The sequence below is a fragment of the Arachis hypogaea genome, chromosome 13 (assembly GCF_003086295.3).
Source record: "Arachis hypogaea cultivar Tifrunner chromosome 13, arahy.Tifrunner.gnm2.J5K5, whole genome shotgun sequence".
Classification (NCBI taxonomy): domain Eukaryota; kingdom Viridiplantae; phylum Streptophyta; class Magnoliopsida; order Fabales; family Fabaceae; genus Arachis; species Arachis hypogaea.
In genome coordinates, this window is record NC_092048.1 from 9,713,653 (window position 1) to 9,731,370 (window position 17,718).

Genomic DNA, 17,718 nt, shown 5'->3' on the forward strand with positions numbered 1-17,718 from the left:
AAGGCCTATTCCATAAGTGTTATGTGCAATGCTTGTTGGAATCACCAACATTTATTTATGTGGCTAATTTTCAGGGAAGTGAATATTCTTTGCTTTTTAAATACTATTTTCTTAAAAGGAAAAAGAAAAGAAAAGAAATGTACATATACTTTGTTTAGTAATTTTTTAAAAGGATTTTTGTTAAGACTTTCAATGTAAAAGGATTTTATTAAAAAAAATAAAGTTTTACTGTATCTATAATGTATTTATTAAACAAGTTTTAAAAATTCAACTGAAATAATTAATAACGGTGTTAGCAGAATCAAACAACAGAAATTGTAATAGGATAGCCAACTTATTAGTTAGATAAATTAGATGAATTGGCATTTAGGATAGAATATTGATCGGAAGTTTTAATGTATTTTCCTAATATTCAAATAAATAAAATTTTAAATATATATTATTTTTTAAAATAAAAACAAACATTTTTTATTTAATAATTAAGAAACAATTAAAAAGAAAAATTGATTTTTTTTTTTCAGATTAATCCATAAAAAGAGACATATTACTATATTAGACCTTGTTATGCTTGATAATTTCTCATATTAGTCTGGAATTTTGGTGGCCGGAAAATTTATCCGTGGAGGATGGTAGTTGTTTGTTTCTTCTTTTTAATGTTAGCAAAATCCTTTTGAAATAGGGTATTCAAAATATTTTCAAGGTATACTATACTATATAGTATATACACTATATTATAGTATAAAGTATTATTTTAATCCTAAAATTTGAGCTAACTCTTAATTCTGTTTTTAGCATTTAATGTGCGTGTTATATTTTTATTTTGAATATTTTATTTTATTCAATTTGTTTCGTCAAAATTAATTTTTTCGCTTCTATTATTATTATTATTATTATTATTATTATTATTATTATTATTATTATTATTATTATCTTTTAACTAATAAAAAATATTATAGTTGTAGTAGTAATAGTGCTAATTGTAAATTTGTAATGATTTAAGAGTGATAAATAAATAAAAAAAGATAATAATAAAAAATGTTTTTTAAAAAAAATAATTTAGACGAAATGAAAAAAACAGGAAAATAAAATTTTGGAAATAAAATATAACATTTTAAATATTAAATATAAAATTAATACTTAATTAGAATATTTAAAATTAAAATAATATTTTAACTCGAATATGCCTAAAATAAGCATAATAATTTTGTGAATATTGAACGTGTTTTTTATAAATTATTGAATTTTATTAAATAAAAATTAAATATGATCTTAAAAGAAGAGAGTTGATGGATTATAATAAAGTAATAATCATTAATACATCAATAAGTAATATGAAGTAAGTTAAACAACAATATTTAAAATAATATTAACCATAATTGATTTTTGTTGTGTTAGACTAATTTAATTAAATTTGGTTAACAAAAAGACTTGAATTATAATATTATTCATCTTTTAATATATTAATATATATAATTTTTTATTTTTAAATAAATAAATAAATAACATATAGATGCACAAAAATATAAATTATTTATGTACTAAAATTTTTATAATATTAGAAATTGATATTAAAATAGTATTTTAAACTATAATATAAAAATATAAAATAATTAATTTTATTTTATATATTTTGACAAATAATTAAATTATTTTAATAAAAATTTATTAAGTAACTAATTTTGTTAAAAATATTATTATATAATATAATTTTTTATCATTAAAAAGTGACGTAATCATTTATAAAATACTGTTTTTCTAAAATAAATTGGAAAAAATAAAAATTCAATATTTTTATGTATTATATATAATATTTTAAATAAATTATATTTTTATAAATATTTTGATAAAAAATTATATATTATAATATTATTTTTAACAAAAATAGTTAGTTAAAATTTTTTAATTTAATTATTTTATATTTTTATATTATAATTTAAAATATTATTTTAATATAAATTTTAAGTATTATAAAAAATTTATTATATAATAATCGATCTTAATGTATAAAAGTTCATTTATATTTTTTTGTATTTATATGTATTTATTTTAAGAAAAAATTATATTTATTGTTTAAAATATTATATATTAAAAGATGTTTTTCATTTTGTATTTATTAGAATCTAATAATTTTTTTCTTATAACAGTTTTTAAGTTTATTTAGTAAAATTAAATAAATTATAAAAAATGATGCATATTTATAAAAAAATGACACATTTAATGTATACAAAATTATTGTGATTATTTTGGACACATTCTTTTAACTGTATGTTATTAATTTTTATTATACTATACTTTATAAAGGAAAAAAAAAGGGAGGAAAAGAAAAAGAGAAAATGAAAGTATGAAACCCAGTAAGATGCCAGCTATATACCAATGTCTATAGATTGAGAGAGAGAGAGAAAGAAAGAAAGAAAGCAAGCTAGACACACAGGACATTCCATTTTGACCACTCCTGACAGCAACACACTCTCTCTCTCTCTTCTCTTTTCTTTTCTTTTCTTTTCTTTTCTTTGTTTATTTATTTTTCACTTTGTTAGTTTGTTTTCATAGATATTCCCATTATTATTTCCCCAAATTTCATCCAATCGGAGCCCCCGTTACGCCGCCGCCGGAATCAGCCAATTCCGCAATGGGCCTCCTCCGGCTCGTTCTTCTCTATTTCTAGGGTTTCTTTGTTTTCTCTTTCTCCCTCCGCGTGTCTCCTATCGTAGCTTCTGCTGCGCTTTCCCACCGGAGACATGTCGCGCCAAACGACGTCGACGGCATTCACTAAATCCAAGACTCTCGACAACAAATATGTACGCCATTTTCTCTCCTTTCACAAATTCACTTTCGATTCTCCGTACGATTTCAGCCTTTTCTGTTCTCTGTTTTCGCCAATTGCCAAAAGAATGCTGCTTAAATTTAAGATTTTTTACCCATTTTCTGGGGGTTGAAGACGTGAATTTCTTGTTTTAGAAAGTATATAGCTGAAATTGAATTAGTGGAGGGTTTAGTGTTGTGTTCATTGTGGAATAAGAGATGTTTCTGAATGAAATTTGAAAGCCTGGTGGTGGTTTTTACTTTAGTAGTACGATATGGCACATAATGTGGATGGTAGTAGTATATGGGAACTGTTGAAATTACGGTGACTGTGTGAATTGTAACATTAGTAATCATAAGCTTACGGTAGCAATACCATGACCTTAAAAAAAGGAGATGAAGCTGATGGTAGGGTAGCTGGTAGGCTGTAGCAGCTTTGGGCTGTACTGGCGGTAATGTTAGACTTAGGGTGCTGGGGTAATGTGGAACTGGTGTTAGGCAGCCAAATAAGAGTACTGTTGTTGATGTGACTATGGTTGCAATGAGGTCATAATGCTAATAACATGATCTAGTGGTGAGGGATGTTACTGCTGCTGATGGTGATTGGATGGTAGCAGTTAATAAATGTTTTCTAAAGGGACTGTGTTACATTGTTTGATGCTGCTTCTGGTTGTTCCTTCATCTTTGTTAAATCATCTAGCGTTTGCAGTACACACGTGGCAGAGAATGCACTTGAAAGTTGAAATGTTATATTCTGTAATTCATGGATTTTTTATTATATGATATTGTCTCTATTTTGAAACTGCTGTTGGATTGGTATATTAAACTGCTTTGATTTTTTTATTGGCCAATTTTTTTATTATTGTTTTTTATTTATTTTTGCTTGTGAGACTTGGAGCAGATGCTGGGAGATGAGATTGGGAAAGGAGCTTATGGTCGAGTTTACAAAGGTTTGGACCTGGAGAATGGAGACTTTGTTGCAATTAAACAAGTCTCTTTGGAGAATATTGCACAGGAGGATCTCAACATCATCATGGTATAAAATGTCTTCATATCATCCCTCTTTTAATTTTTCCTTAGATTGAATTATCGTGTTAACTGTTGATTATAAAGCAGAAAGTTAGTCTGTTATGTCTCAACAGACCCAATTGAGGTTGAGATGGACATCTGAGGCTCTCATGGTGGCTTGATATTGTGTCCATATGTCATTCAACTGATATGGCCCTTGCTTAGGCTAGGTCTTTCACCTTTTTTTCAAAAAAAAGTTTGGATAAAAGAAGAATTTCATTAAGATGGAGAGAAGAATAAACAAGGAAATGGAGGATAAGAGATCCTCCATACAAGAGCACAAAACAATCAAAAGAAGAGCTATCTATGAAGCGTAGGTTTCCAATCCCTCAACGTGCTTGAGGGGGAAGTCCTCTAAATGAATCATGAGGTTTAGGATGCCAAATATCTAATCATTTTCCATAAAAATATCTTGTTTGACAATCTGTCATTGAAGAGACTACTGGCATATATTGCATAATGCCACAAGGAGTTAACCTCTCTCCTAGTCCTAAAACCAACAAACATACTCAAGAGAAACTGGTCTATTGCTTAGGCTAGTTCTTTTTGGAGCAGAACTTCTTCACATATTCATAATTTGGCAACATATATTGTATGATAGATAAAGCAACTAGAAAAAGCAATATAATCTTTCTGAAGCTCTCAATGTCTTTTTAGCTCTTTATATTGCTTTTCTTTCCTCATCTATTATCTACATTACTAATTTGGGTGCTGCTTTGGCTGTTGCTTTCGTCTGATTTGATGGATGCTTTGATTTTCCAGCAAGAGATTGATTTGTTGAAGGTACTGTTTCTTAATATTGTATATGTGCTGCAATGTGTTACTATGCTACAATGTATCCCCCCCCCCCCCCCCCTTTTTCTCTCTTCCCTCTTTTTTAATATGTGTTCTTTACATGTCTACTTTCCTGTGATGTTTTTTGTTTAAACTCTCGAAATCACACTACCTATCATGTTAACTACTAGTAATCTGATACAGAATTTGAACCACAAAAACATTGTAAAGTATCTTGGATCCTTAAAGACAAAGAGTCACCTGCACATAATTCTTGAGTAAGTGACCTCAAATCTGTATTACAATGTAAATAAATCTCATTGTAGCATAATTTAATGGTACTTTAGAGGAGTCATGATTTTGCTACGTGTTGTTTGTGACTTAATAGGTATGTGGAGAATGGTTCACTTGCAAATATAATCAAGCCAAATAAATTTGGTCCTTTTCCAGAATCACTGGTTGCTGTTTATATTGCCCAGGTTTGGGGGTACTTATGACTTTTTCATTGCGATCTTCCAAGGATTTGGCTATAAGATTTTATGTTAAATGTATTATATGTTGAGCTAGGTGTTGGAAGGCTTGGTTTATCTACATGAACAAGGTGTTATTCATCGAGATATCAAGGGTGCAAACATATTGACAACTAAAGAGGCAAGTCTTCTATTTTTCTAGCTCACATTATGTGCTAGGGCTTTGTGTTTAGGCAATTCTTTTTTCTGGTGTGTATGCATTGTTATTCAAGTTATTATCTATATACAAGTGAGTTTTGTGTCATATATTCCCTCCTCTCAGTTGGAGTTAATTGATTGAATCAAGATGTTGGTGCTTTACTGGGTATTCATATTAATCTATCTAAAATCAATATTTGGCCATGGTGGGTACTGATGTGTGGTTTTAGTGGTAAGAGCAGTAGCCTATGGGCATTCATTCTATGCGACAAAGAAAGGGCAGCCTGGTGTACAAGCATCAACTGTAAAATATAAAATAATGTTCTATGGGATTGAATGTTGGATGGTAAAAAAGCCAACAAGAAAATAACTAAAGGATTAGGATGTTGAGACAGGTGAGTGGACACATTAGGACGGATAGAAGCAGCAGGAGTAAATGCATTATAGATAGAGTTTGGATAGCTCAGTAGTAGAGAGATGGTACTGATGTGTGGTTTTAGTGGTAAGAGCAGTAGCCTATGGGCATTCATTCTATGCGACAAAGAAAGGGCAGCCTGGTGTACAAGCATCAACTGTAAAATATAAAATAATGTTCTATGGGATTGAATGTTGGATGGTAAAAAAGCCAACAAGAAAATAACTAAAGGATTAGGATGTTGAGACAGGTGAGTGGACACATTAGGACGGATAGAAGCAGCAGGAGTAAATGCATTATAGATAGAGTTTGGATAGCTCAGTAGTAGAGAGATGGTAGAATCTTATTAGGTGGGATAACTGTAGTTGTTATATTTTCGTCTTTGTTCGGAAAAAAAATGTATTTTGCATTTTTCCCTTTTTTCCCCTTTCCCTCTACGATTCACCATATCTTTTTGCTTTTCGGAGTTTTCCTCCCTTGTTGCTTCTGTGCTTAATTTGGTCTATGTTGATTTTCCCCCTTTATGTTTAAGTTAATGGCAATTAACTGTATTTTGTAAGGAGTGAGTCAAAACATAACTTTTTTGCCCGCATTTGGAAATCAGAAGACAAGAGAAGGGGTTCCCAGTCTTGCTAGCTTGTTTTTAGCATTATTATGAACTACTAGGTACTAGCTATTCTGCATTTAGTAACTTGTACTTTGCTTGGTTAGTGTCTCATGATCTAGTTACGAGTTTTATTAATTTTCTTGTCATTGAATCTAGTTCAATTAATTCTCACCAATTATAACTCTTGCTTTCTTCAGGGTCTTGTCAAGCTTGCTGATTTTGGTGTTGCGACAAAATTAACAGAGGCTGATGTCAATACACATTCAGTTGTTGGAACACCATACTGGATGGCCCCAGAGGTATTAGCTCTGTGCACTAATAATTTGTTTAGAGCTTTTAATCATTACTTTATTTGAATAATCTATAACAGCTTTTGGCGTGCTGTTTGTTTTGTTTCTTTCTTAGGAAGGTCTCATCTTCCCCTTGGTTTCTGTCTCTTCTCTCATTATTATGTTGTGTCTTTCATAATATAAAAATGGTTTATTTGTTGCGCTGAGCACCAAGATGGCACTTTAGTTGTAATAAAACCACTCATCTTAAAATTTAAGATGTTAGGCAGAGACACATGAATAGTTATATATCTAATGTGGCCCCTCACACACGAGCCTTTTTTGGACTTGAAGCGTGAAAGCTGTGAATTCTTCATATGTTTATTTTATGCTGATTGTTTCTTTATTTAGAAGAATGGGGCAACAAGGGCTCTTTTGGTCATAGCAGCTCTAATATCATGTCATCAAATCACTTATCATAAAAGTTTAAGCTGTTACATAGAGGCCACTAATGGTTAAATATCTAATGTTAGTCCACCTAATAAAAAGGATTGTGGATTATAGCAGTGGCTTCTAATATAATGTATTAGCCTTATTTAAGGACACTCATGGATAATGTTCATTTTAATTTTTCAGGTTATAGAAATGTCTGGGGTTTGTGCTGCTTCTGACATTTGGAGTGTTGGCTGTACAGTTATTGAACTTCTTACATGTGTACCTCCGTATTATGATTTGCAGCCTATGCCAGCTCTTTTTCGTATTGTCCAGGTTTGTATATGTGTAATTAGTTACTCTTTCTTCAAGGTTCCTAGGACCTTCTTTTATTTACATTTGGATAAATAAAGGCATCAAACTTTCTTGTGTAACCAATGTGTGGTTAGAGTTTCGGGTTTAAGATTTAGTCTTATTGGAGCTCTCAAAGGCCCACGAAAAAATTTATTTGATCTATATTTCGTGTAGTGAAAAGAAACTTTTTCTTAATCCCTTGACTTTTCTCTCAGGATGAGCATCCTCCAATTCCTGATAGCTTGTCACCTGACATTACCGATTTTCTGCATCAATGCTTTAAGAAGGTAAAGCAAATCTTAACTTATTGGTTGGAATGCATACAATGTATTAACATAGATGCTATGCCGGCTGCATGTGACTTCCCTTTGTGTATTCCTTTCGCCCCTTTTGCTCATTGTTCCTGTCCTGATGTTCTGTTGCACATGACAGGATGCTAGACAAAGGCCTGATGCTAAAACACTGCTGTCTCACCCTTGGATTCAAAACTGTAGACGTGTCCTGCAGTCTTCACTCCGTCATAGTGGAACATTGAGGTTTGATAGCATGATATATTATTGTCCAATTATGTTATTTTTGGTCAAGTGTAGCCTTCTAAATACGAGTACTTTGTGATCCAGTTATCACTTTATTTTTATTCTCATTATTCTGATGCTTGATATTGGGTGACATCCATTTTGGTTGAATTGACATTTAAATGTCACAAAATGGTCTTTACTCCTGTTATTGTACTTCTTACTTTGTCTTTTCTAATATTCTTTCTTTCAAAATTAAAGAAAATGAAAAAAAAGATTGTATCAACAATTTCAAAATATGGTCTTTCCTTTATGATGTTCCAAGATACTGACCAATTAGCTCAACAAATCAAATCTTTAAGAAATTTTTATTTTGATAGAAGAATTCATAAGATTTGAAGGAGCTGACATGTTTCTGTTTGTTATCATTTCTGGTATAGTTTGTCTAATATTGACAATTAGCATGTAGCTTGAATCTTGTGCGTCAGATATTGATATTTTACAAGGCACCAAGTGGTTGTTACTTTCATCATTTTTTTTTCAAATTTTCAAATAATATACACAATCCTCCTCCGTATACTACAGCAGACAACTTGACTTAATGAAATCACACTTTGTTGTTTTCTGAATTAATTGTCCTCATTGCTTAGCTTCTTACTTTTAATTCGTCTTCTAATTGTTTGAGAATAAGAATAATCTAATATGGAATACATTTTCTATTTCGGAAGTGTTTGTCTGTCTATGCATTTTTGTATTATATCTGCAGTTTTTAGTGTTTACTGCCAAGTAGTGTTAACACTTTGAAGATACATTTTTTCTACTTTGTGAAATGAGTATGTTTATAGTTCTTGGATGCATTTACAATTAGACTTTTGTTTGAACCATTTATTGTTGTTTACTTGTAGCTCCAGAATTTTATAGCTTTTTAATTTGAGTAATGGTGTTACCTCTACAGAAATATAGAGGAAGATGATTCTGCAGGTGCACAAGTTTCTTCTGTTGATCACAAGGGTGCTGGTGAAAGATCTTCAGCGGAGAAAGAGGTCAGTGTTGAATTGAAGCTATGGGAATCTCCTTTCATTGTCATTTCTTCTGGTGCTAGTACTTTTAAGAATATAATCTAACACATTAAACCAGGAATCTGCATATTTTGAGCAATTATATTGTCTTTTTTTTTTGATACTGTATTTTTAATTTGTTATTATGTCTTAATTTCAATTTGTTTCTTATAGGATCCTCCAAAAGAGTTTTCAACTGTGACTGCTGATGGCAGCAAATCTCACGAAGACAATGCTTCAGATTCTAACTTTCTCAATGAGAGAACAGAGAAGGCTGATGATGTTCCATCAGATCAAGTTCTTACCTTAGCCATTCCCGAGACGTCGTTTCTACAAACTGGTTCTAGCAAACTCTCATCTAATGGAGAAGTAGAGGGTTCTGGGCCAACCGATGATCATGGAAATTCTAATGCTAAAGACCTACATGCAGTTGGGGTGAATGGAGAAATCAAATCTCCAAATTCAAGAGGGATGGCTAATAAGCTTGGAGGAAAAGACAGTACTAATAATAATGGCAATAAATCATTTGCTTTTGGAACAAGAGGTCATGATAATGGTGCCCTGGTGGTAATGCATCCATGTTTCTGCTTTTGCTGATTGAAATATCCCTTGAGCATTTATTTGCTTTCTGTCCGAAATGATTTCTCTCTTTAAACAGATTTCTAGTATTCTTTTTCTTTTCTTTTACTACACACATTTCAGAAAGAAAGAAGCCGTATTTTAGGTTAAGATGACCAGTACTCTAATGAAAGGCATCTTATCAGTAAATCCATTTAGAATATGGACACGGTCCCTTTCCTAAAGTCTTCTGTCTTAGTTATGATGCTGTAGTTCATCAATAAAATACTTCCTCATTCTTTGAATGATGAAACTAATGGATTTGTCTGATTGCTATTTGAAGGCAATGAAGGTACCAGCCCAAGGGGAAGGACATGAGCTGAGTAGATTTAGTGACCCTCCAGGAGATGCATACTTAGACGATTTATTTCAAGACAAACAACCTGGCGATGCTGCTGCTGAGGCTTCCACATCTACATCCACTTCACATATGGCTAAAGGCAATGCATCCATGAATGATGGTGGGAAAAATGATCTGGCCAAGGAGTTGAGGGCCACCATTGCCCGAAAACAATGGGAGAAGGAGAGTGAAATTGGACAGGCAAACAATGGTGGGAACCTTTTACACCGAGTAATGATAGGTGTTCTAAAAGATGATGTGATTGACATTGATGGTTTGGTATGTTACCAGTCTACAGTAGCTCTTTATTTGAAATCTATGTTTCCATCCCTTTTGACTTTTTTTCCCCCCAAATAAATCAGGTCTTCGATGAGAAGCTTCCTGGAGAGAATCTTTTTCCATTGCAGGTACCAAGTCTCTTTTGAATCTGCAGTTGTGATTTTTTGTTATTCTGATGTACCTCTCCTCTGAATAATATCCACCTCCCTAACATACTATGGTCTGTTATACTCAGTTCTAGCATCTCATGTATTCACTTTCTTATTTAACTTTATGTGATGTTCACGAATGTTATTTACTTATTGTATGTTATTTGATGTGAGCATACCTTTACAAAATGCAAAGCTGAAACTGTTCTTCAAAATTTGCTTATGTATTTATAAAGTATGTATAACATATTATGCACAGTAGAAATTTCTTGAATTTGTTATTTGGTTCCCTTTTCATTTTCATTTTGATTTTGCGGGGCATACACCATGGTGAAGCATTTAATTCAGGGTTGTCAAGTGAGACATATATGAAATTTATTCATTTTATTTTATTTGAGTGCATTGCTTACATATATGCCTTCTCTGGTCCAAGGAGTGGAAGAGGATTAGAGATGGCAAGAAACTAGTGAGAGGGAATAAGCTGATATGTGCAATGCGGTTGACATCCATTCTTTTTAATTGTTTCCAATAAACTGCTTCCATGCAGGAAAATTTTTGTAATCAGCTTAACAAATTCTTGACTGCGTTTGTGATGTCGTTTACATGTTGTAGGCTGTTGAGTTTGGCAGATTAGTTGGTTCACTACGGCAAGAGGAATCAGAAGAAGTCATTGCCTCTGCTTGCCAGAAACTTATTGGTATATTTCACCAACGTCCAGAGCAGAAGATTGTTTTTGTTACCCAGCATGGTTTACTTCCTCTGGCAGATTTACTGGAGGTTCCTAAAACACGTGTATGTTGTCCACAATGATACCTTATTTTACTCATTGTTGTCGGGCATGGCTGACATTTTAGTAAGTGGGAAGACATCTTATCTTTAATGGATGTTGCAGGTCATATGCTCTGTGCTTCAACTTATAAATCAAATAATCAAAGACAACACTGATTTTCAAGAAAATGCATGTCTTGTTGGATTGGTAAGTCATATATACATTTATGCTCCTCTCTTTCCCATTTCTCTTATTTTATTATCCGTTCTTATTTCTTATTAAAATTAGCAAGTTTATTTTGGCTCACTTGGCACGCTCATTTAGTTAATTCTCTGTCCAGCATGAGCATTCTTATCTTTCTGATTTGATATTGTGTTTATTGTTGAGTTAGGCTTATATTTATGAAACTTCAATAATAAAAATGGGTTCAACTTTTGTAAGGAATTAACCAAAATCACGGTAAAATTGAGAAATTGAAAGATTGTATAACTGTTCAGTCATGCCGTCACACAGAATTCAGTAAATAACTTCTATGCAAAAGGGCATATTCCTAATGTGTAATCTAGCAGATGACTTTTACAAATGTTATATGATCCTTCTTTTGTGGGTAATCAACTACCCATGGTTTGTCACAGTTGCATTAATGGCTTACTTAATTTGTAAGATGATGTTTTTTATTGCTGAAAATGGAAGGATTGAATATGTTTCAGTTATGACTTCTTTCATGACTCTGGTATTACAAAACTCCCACAGTTCAAGGTTGAACATTCAAATAACACTCCGTATCACCTAAATGTGATGAACTCGTTAACCCAAATATAGATCCATGACTTGGAAATATATTATGAACATTAGTAAAATATTCTTCGGAGTTTAGATTTAAGTTATCTACATTAACTGCTTTCTATTCTTAAGAACCCTGAAAAATTTTGGGTTGATTAGGATTTTGCAATATTAAAATCAGCCCCATAAATATATGGAAAATGATAGATCCTCCTAACTCATTCTCTAAACATCCTCCTTATTTCTAAACAAGGAAAATTTGAGTGCATTTCATATTTACTCTAGGCTGACTATTCTGAATAAATTTAGGCCAAAACAACAAAACAAGTCTAAGTCTATTTTGTGCTTAGGCTTCGTAGATGCTTGGTTGTATCAATAGATATCCTTAAATATCTTGGTTTAGCTATATTCTTAATTCTTTTCAAAATCGCCATGGCAGATTCCTGCAGTCATGAGCTTTGCTGTACCTGATCGACCCCGAGAGATTCGTATGGAAGCCGCTTATTTTTTGCAGCAGCTTTGTCAGTCAAGGTTTGAAGTTTTTTATGTTACTGTTAGTTGGTTTCTTTCATACTCTCATACTTTTTTTTTTAAATAAATCGTTTACCCTTGATGCAGCTCTTTGACATTACAAATGTTTATAGCTTGTCGTGGAATACCTGTACTGGTGGGATTTCTTGAGGCTGATTATGCCAAGTACAGGTTAGTTGTTTGTGAATGGTGTTTATATTCAATTATTCGCATTTTACTCCAGGTTATAATCTACAATTCAAGGCCAAAACTTGGTTGACACTTAACATTATCCACATGTTTCTCCAGGTTATAATCTACAATGCAATGCCAAAACTTGGTTGACACTTTAACATTATCCACACATTTTGTAATGACATTGTCTCAATAAATTTCGTTTGAGAACTTTTCAGCGTCTTCATCTTGTTTTTTGCTAAATTTAGAGGATTTGGTCTTCTTTGGTGTGAATCAGGGTTTCTTAATAGATAAGCAGTGAGACTGTGCTTCCTTTACTGATGTTTTGAATTATTCTTGTTTTATCTTTTCCCTTTTTGCCATGGAGGAGGATCCATGATCAAGAAAATTTACTTTAACATTGTAATTGTTATTTTGATGATGCATGTGTCTTTTATAGAAAATATTTGGCTATATTTCCCATTATTGCTGTATGCGGTACTTATGCTCAAGATGTGTCTATTTTGAACCGTCTTGTCTCAGGGAAATGGTTCATCTGGCTATTGATGGCATGTGGCAAGTATTCAAGCTTCAACAGTCGACTCCTAGAAATGACTTCTGTCGAATTGCTGCAAAGAATGGAATACTCCTTAGGCTTATAAATACCCTTTATAGCTTAAATGAAGCAACTCGGCTAGCTTCTATGTCTGTTGGGGGTGGACTTTTGGTTGATGGTTCATCTCAACGACCACGTTCAGGAATGGCAGATCCTACACATCCTTTTATTGTTCAGAATGAGGCATTGCTCTCTTCAGTAGATCAGCAGGATATACCTAAAGTGAGGCGTGGAGTACTTGACCATCACGTAGAAGCTTCCCATGCTTCAACATCCAATAATCGAAGATCAGATTCTACTTACTCCTTGGATGTTGATAGGCCTCAATCTAGCAATGCAGCGTCTGAACCAAGGGATTCTTTTTCTCGAGCAGATGTTGAATCCAGACAGCAGCGTATCAGTTTCTCTGCCAACAGGACATCAACAGATAGACCTCCTAAAGTATCAGAGACTGCATCAAATGGGTTATCAGTAACTGGAGGGACACAGCAAGAGCAAGTTCGGCCTCTTCTAAGCTTGTTGGAGAAAGAGCCCCCATCTGGACGCTTCTCTGGCCAGCTTGAGTATGTGCGTCAGTTTTCTGGATTAGAAAGACATGAAAGTGTACTTCCTTTGCTACATGCCTCTGAAAAGAAAACAAATGGTGAACTAGACTTTTTGATGGCAGAGTTTGCAGGTAAGAAGGATCCATCAACTGCCTTCAATGAACATATGTTAATAGATATAACAGAAAATTGCAATTAATTCAATTATAGACGTTCATTGTGAGCTTTTTGCTCTTCATTTTTTATAATTTCCTTTCCTTTCCTTTCAAACTCCTTGAAAAAATGATTACATCAACACGAATAAGCGATCGAAACCTCTTGTGCAGCAACCAGCCTTTGATTGCTTCTAGCATTCTAGGTTTTGTTTGAAGAATTGGACTACTTACATCTTAGAATCTTCTATGTCATATTTTCTCATAGATTAAGTTATTATCTTTACACCAAAATTTTTTATATTATATTATTGGTACTTTTGTTCAATCTTTTTGAATATCTAAAAGCATGTTGAGCCTAGTTCTAGTGTTATTGTTCCTGAAATTTGATTTAACCATATGTACTTTAAAAGATAAAACAGATCACCTTAGCTGCTGCTTCTTTTTTCCTCCAAATTTTCTGTGGTTTGGCTGTTATTTAATTGATTCTGTATCAATGGTATGTTCACATGTTTTGTGTGTGGTGTTGCAGATGTTTCTCAACGTGGAAAGGAAAATGGAAATCTTGATTTTGGTACCAGATTGTCTCACAAAGTTGCTCCCAAGAAATTAGGGACTTTAGGTGCTAGTGAAGGAGCTGCTTCGACATCTGGGATTGTATCGCAGACTGCATCAGGTGTATTATCTGGTTCAGGTGTCCTAAATGCTAGACCAGGTAGTGCAACTTCATCTGGGCTACTTTCCCACATGGTTTCATCATTGAATGCAGATGTTGCCCGGGAGTACCTAGAAAAGGTGGCAGACCTTCTGCTTGAGTTTGCACAAGCAGACACAACAGTGAAGTCTTATATGTGTAGCCATAGCTTGCTCAGTCGTCTTTTCCAGATGTTTAACAGGGTGGAGCCTCCTATTCTGTTAAAGGTATGGCCCAAAACTTACCCTTTAATAGCTTAGCTTATATCCTATTGGTTCTGATCATTTATGTATTTGGCTTATTCTCCAGATATTGAAGTGTATTAATCATCTGTCAACTGATCCAAATTGCTTAGAAAATCTTCAACGTGCTGAAGCTATAAAATACTTGATACCAAATCTTGAACTCAAAGAAGGGTCTCTTGTATCAGAAATACATCACGAGGTGAGTCTTGGTGATCTTCTTGCTGCTGTCATTTAAAATTTGTTGTGATTAAAACATCTTTACATCATTCTGTATAATGCTTTCTCTCTTTCTTTTGTATTATGTTCAGTTTAAGTTGACAATGATTATGGCAGCAACTAAAATGCTTCACTATTCAATAAATCGTAGGAAGATTGTTTGCAGACAGTACTCAAAGTCTTTCATGTTATTCTGGGCTCTGCACTGACTTGCAGCTTTACATTGCTTTTGATTCTATATTAGTGTGACCATCTAAAGTTGGCTTAAATGTTGTATTTCATTTATCTTTTATAGGTCCTCAATGCACTGTTTAACTTATGCAAGATAAATAAAAGGAGACAAGAGCAGGCAGCTGAAAATGGGATCATTCCCCATTTGATGCAATTCATCACATCAAATTCTCCCTTGAAACAATATGCTTTGCCTCTACTATGTGATATGGCTCATGCATCTCGCAATTCAAGAGAGCAGTTAAGGGCTCATGGTGGTTTGGATGTCTATTTGAATCTCCTTGAGGATGAAATTTGGTCTGTGACAGCGCTAGATTCTATTGCTGTTTGCTTAGCCCATGACAATGACAGTAAGAAGGTGGAACAAGCATTACTAAAAAAGGATGCAGTTCAAAAGCTTGTGAAGTTTTTCCAGTCGTGTCCGGAGCAGCATTTTGTACACATATTGGAGCCATTCTTGAAAATCATCACGTACATGATTCTAAATCCTTTACCTTTTAGTGATACAATTATTGAAAGGATTTGTTTTTTACATTCCAATTGTTTGACAAGTTAGTCCTCTTTCTAAACCATCATTTTTTTGCACCCTTTAATTTTATAGTTGAGCATGTAAAATGAAAGGGTGTTCAACTTTTCAGTTCAATTGATGCATGGTTGAAAGAGAATTAGGATCTTGTAAATGTAGGGACCGAGTTATATCAATGGTCCGATGCCCTAGAAGCTTGACTACCTTGTAGCATAGAGCTATATAGGAAAAATAAGATATGGTGGGGCCAAAGCCGCAATGTTGCTTAGCTTATTATCTTGCCTTTTCCCGTTTCTTTTAGTCCAAATAGCATATGGGAAATATGATGGGTTATTCTATGAGAGGAATTTATATGGCACACCAAAGATATTTAGATTTTCACAAGGGTAAGCTATAGGCTATACATAATAACTCTGCCCTCTTGCCAGAAATAGTTTGTGATGTTAGAAAATTTTTTTTTTTTTTCTGTTTTGTTTGTGAGCATTGTTCTTTTTGTCATTCTGAGTATTGGTCCTTCCTTCTATTCTACACTTTTTTTTGTTAATTAAGTCCCATTATAAAATTATGTTGCAGAAAATCTGCAAGGATCAATACCACGCTGGCTGTTAATGGATTAACACCATTACTCATTGCAAGGCTTGATCATCAAGATGCCATTGCTCGCCTTAATTTACTCAGGCTAATAAAGGTACGCATATAAGAATTTTGTTATACATACAAAAAATTTCTATTTGGTATTTTACACTCTTTCCGTGACTTATGTCAACGTCTTTCTGCATTGCCTTAGTCACGAGGTGATAGTGTGTATTGAAATATTTGTATTCAAGAACTTTAAAGAAATGGTCTTCCCTGCACATTTGTTTTTTCCTTTATCTATTGTCCATAAACCAAATATATGAAAAAATGTTGTGGCAGGCTGTCTATGAGCATCATCCGCAGCCGAAGAAGCTGATCGTGGAGAATGATTTGCCCCAGAAACTTCAAAACTTAATAGGCGAACGAAGAGATGGCCAAGTTTTGGTTAAACAGATGGCTACTTCATTGCTTAAAGCTCTACACATAAATACCGTTTTGTAAATTTAGGGTTCAATAGTAATTTTTGTTTATGTATATTCGATTGTATTGGGGAAAAAATATTTATGGTTGTGTATATAATTTTGCCCCTTGTTTGGTTTGCTTATCATTTATCTTGGTTGAGTGAAAAAATGATTGAGTGGCGTATGTTAACTCATGGATACTATTTTTGGGAGTTGGCTGATTTTTTTGGCTCCGAACTCCCAAAATGCATAGTTTTCTCTTTTGGGTTCGGATGTGAGGTGGGAAAGTATCTTAAGTACTGGTTTCCTCATGTTTCTTCCATTCGCTCTATTTGTAAACTATAACTATAACTATTTATGATGTACGCCAAAAAATTTAAAAAGAAAAAGTTCAAAGTATGTTATCTGAAGATTTACATTATTCGTACTTTATTTCCAATTACTATACTTTGTAGGTACATATATTGTATTGAATTGGTTTTCCAAGCGGTGACTTCTTGGCTAAAACCTTCGCCATCAATTAGCGTGAACAAATAGTTTATTTGCTGCTAAAGTTGTGCTAGACTGCCAGCAGGCATGTTTCGGATTATACTATGAAAAAAAAGTCGTTACAAAGTTTAAATCTCACTTGAATATGATCTGCTGCACCTCGGAAATTATACCAATCATACATTCTTTTTCATGCGTTTCTATCTCTTGTCCTTTAATATCATTGGGCCTTTCTCTCCAGTTTCAAACATTTTTTTACACATTGTTTGGATCAAGAGAATTTGGAGGGAAAGAAAATGAAAGGAGAGAAAATGGATGGAAAAGTAAGTTTTTTGTTGTTTGGATGAGAGGAGAAAATAGAGTGGAAAGAAAAAAATTTGTGG

The 17,718-nt window shown here is 33.2% G+C and overlaps 1 protein-coding gene across 2 annotated transcripts; it reads left to right on the forward strand.

Moving 5' to 3' along the window:
• The first annotated feature begins 2,311 nt into the window (after window positions 1–2,311).
• On the forward strand, window positions 2,312–17,256 carry LOC112737082 (MAP3K epsilon protein kinase 1). 2 transcript variants are annotated; one of them, XM_025786827.3, is made up of 24 exons: window positions 2,312–2,798; window positions 3,704–3,838; window positions 4,633–4,653; window positions 4,849–4,922; window positions 5,033–5,123; window positions 5,212–5,295; window positions 6,532–6,633; window positions 7,240–7,371; window positions 7,605–7,676; window positions 7,822–7,925; window positions 8,860–8,947; window positions 9,137–9,529; window positions 9,864–10,199; window positions 10,283–10,327; window positions 10,961–11,140; window positions 11,241–11,324; window positions 12,340–12,431; window positions 12,519–12,602; window positions 13,128–13,876; window positions 14,430–14,818; window positions 14,901–15,035; window positions 15,348–15,754; window positions 16,383–16,497; window positions 16,725–17,256. In XM_025786827.3, exons 1-24 carry the CDS (start codon window positions 2,739–2,741, stop codon window positions 16,884–16,886), a joined length of 4,134 nt encoding a protein of 1,377 aa, XP_025642612.1. In that variant the 5' UTR covers window positions 2,312–2,738; the 3' UTR covers window positions 16,887–17,256. The 2 variants fall into 2 exon arrangements, with proteins under 2 accessions (XP_025642612.1, XP_025642613.1); XM_025786828.3 differs by having other exon boundaries at window positions 2,411–2,798; window positions 5,212–6,393.
• The last annotated feature ends 462 nt before the right edge of the window (window positions 17,257–17,718 follow it).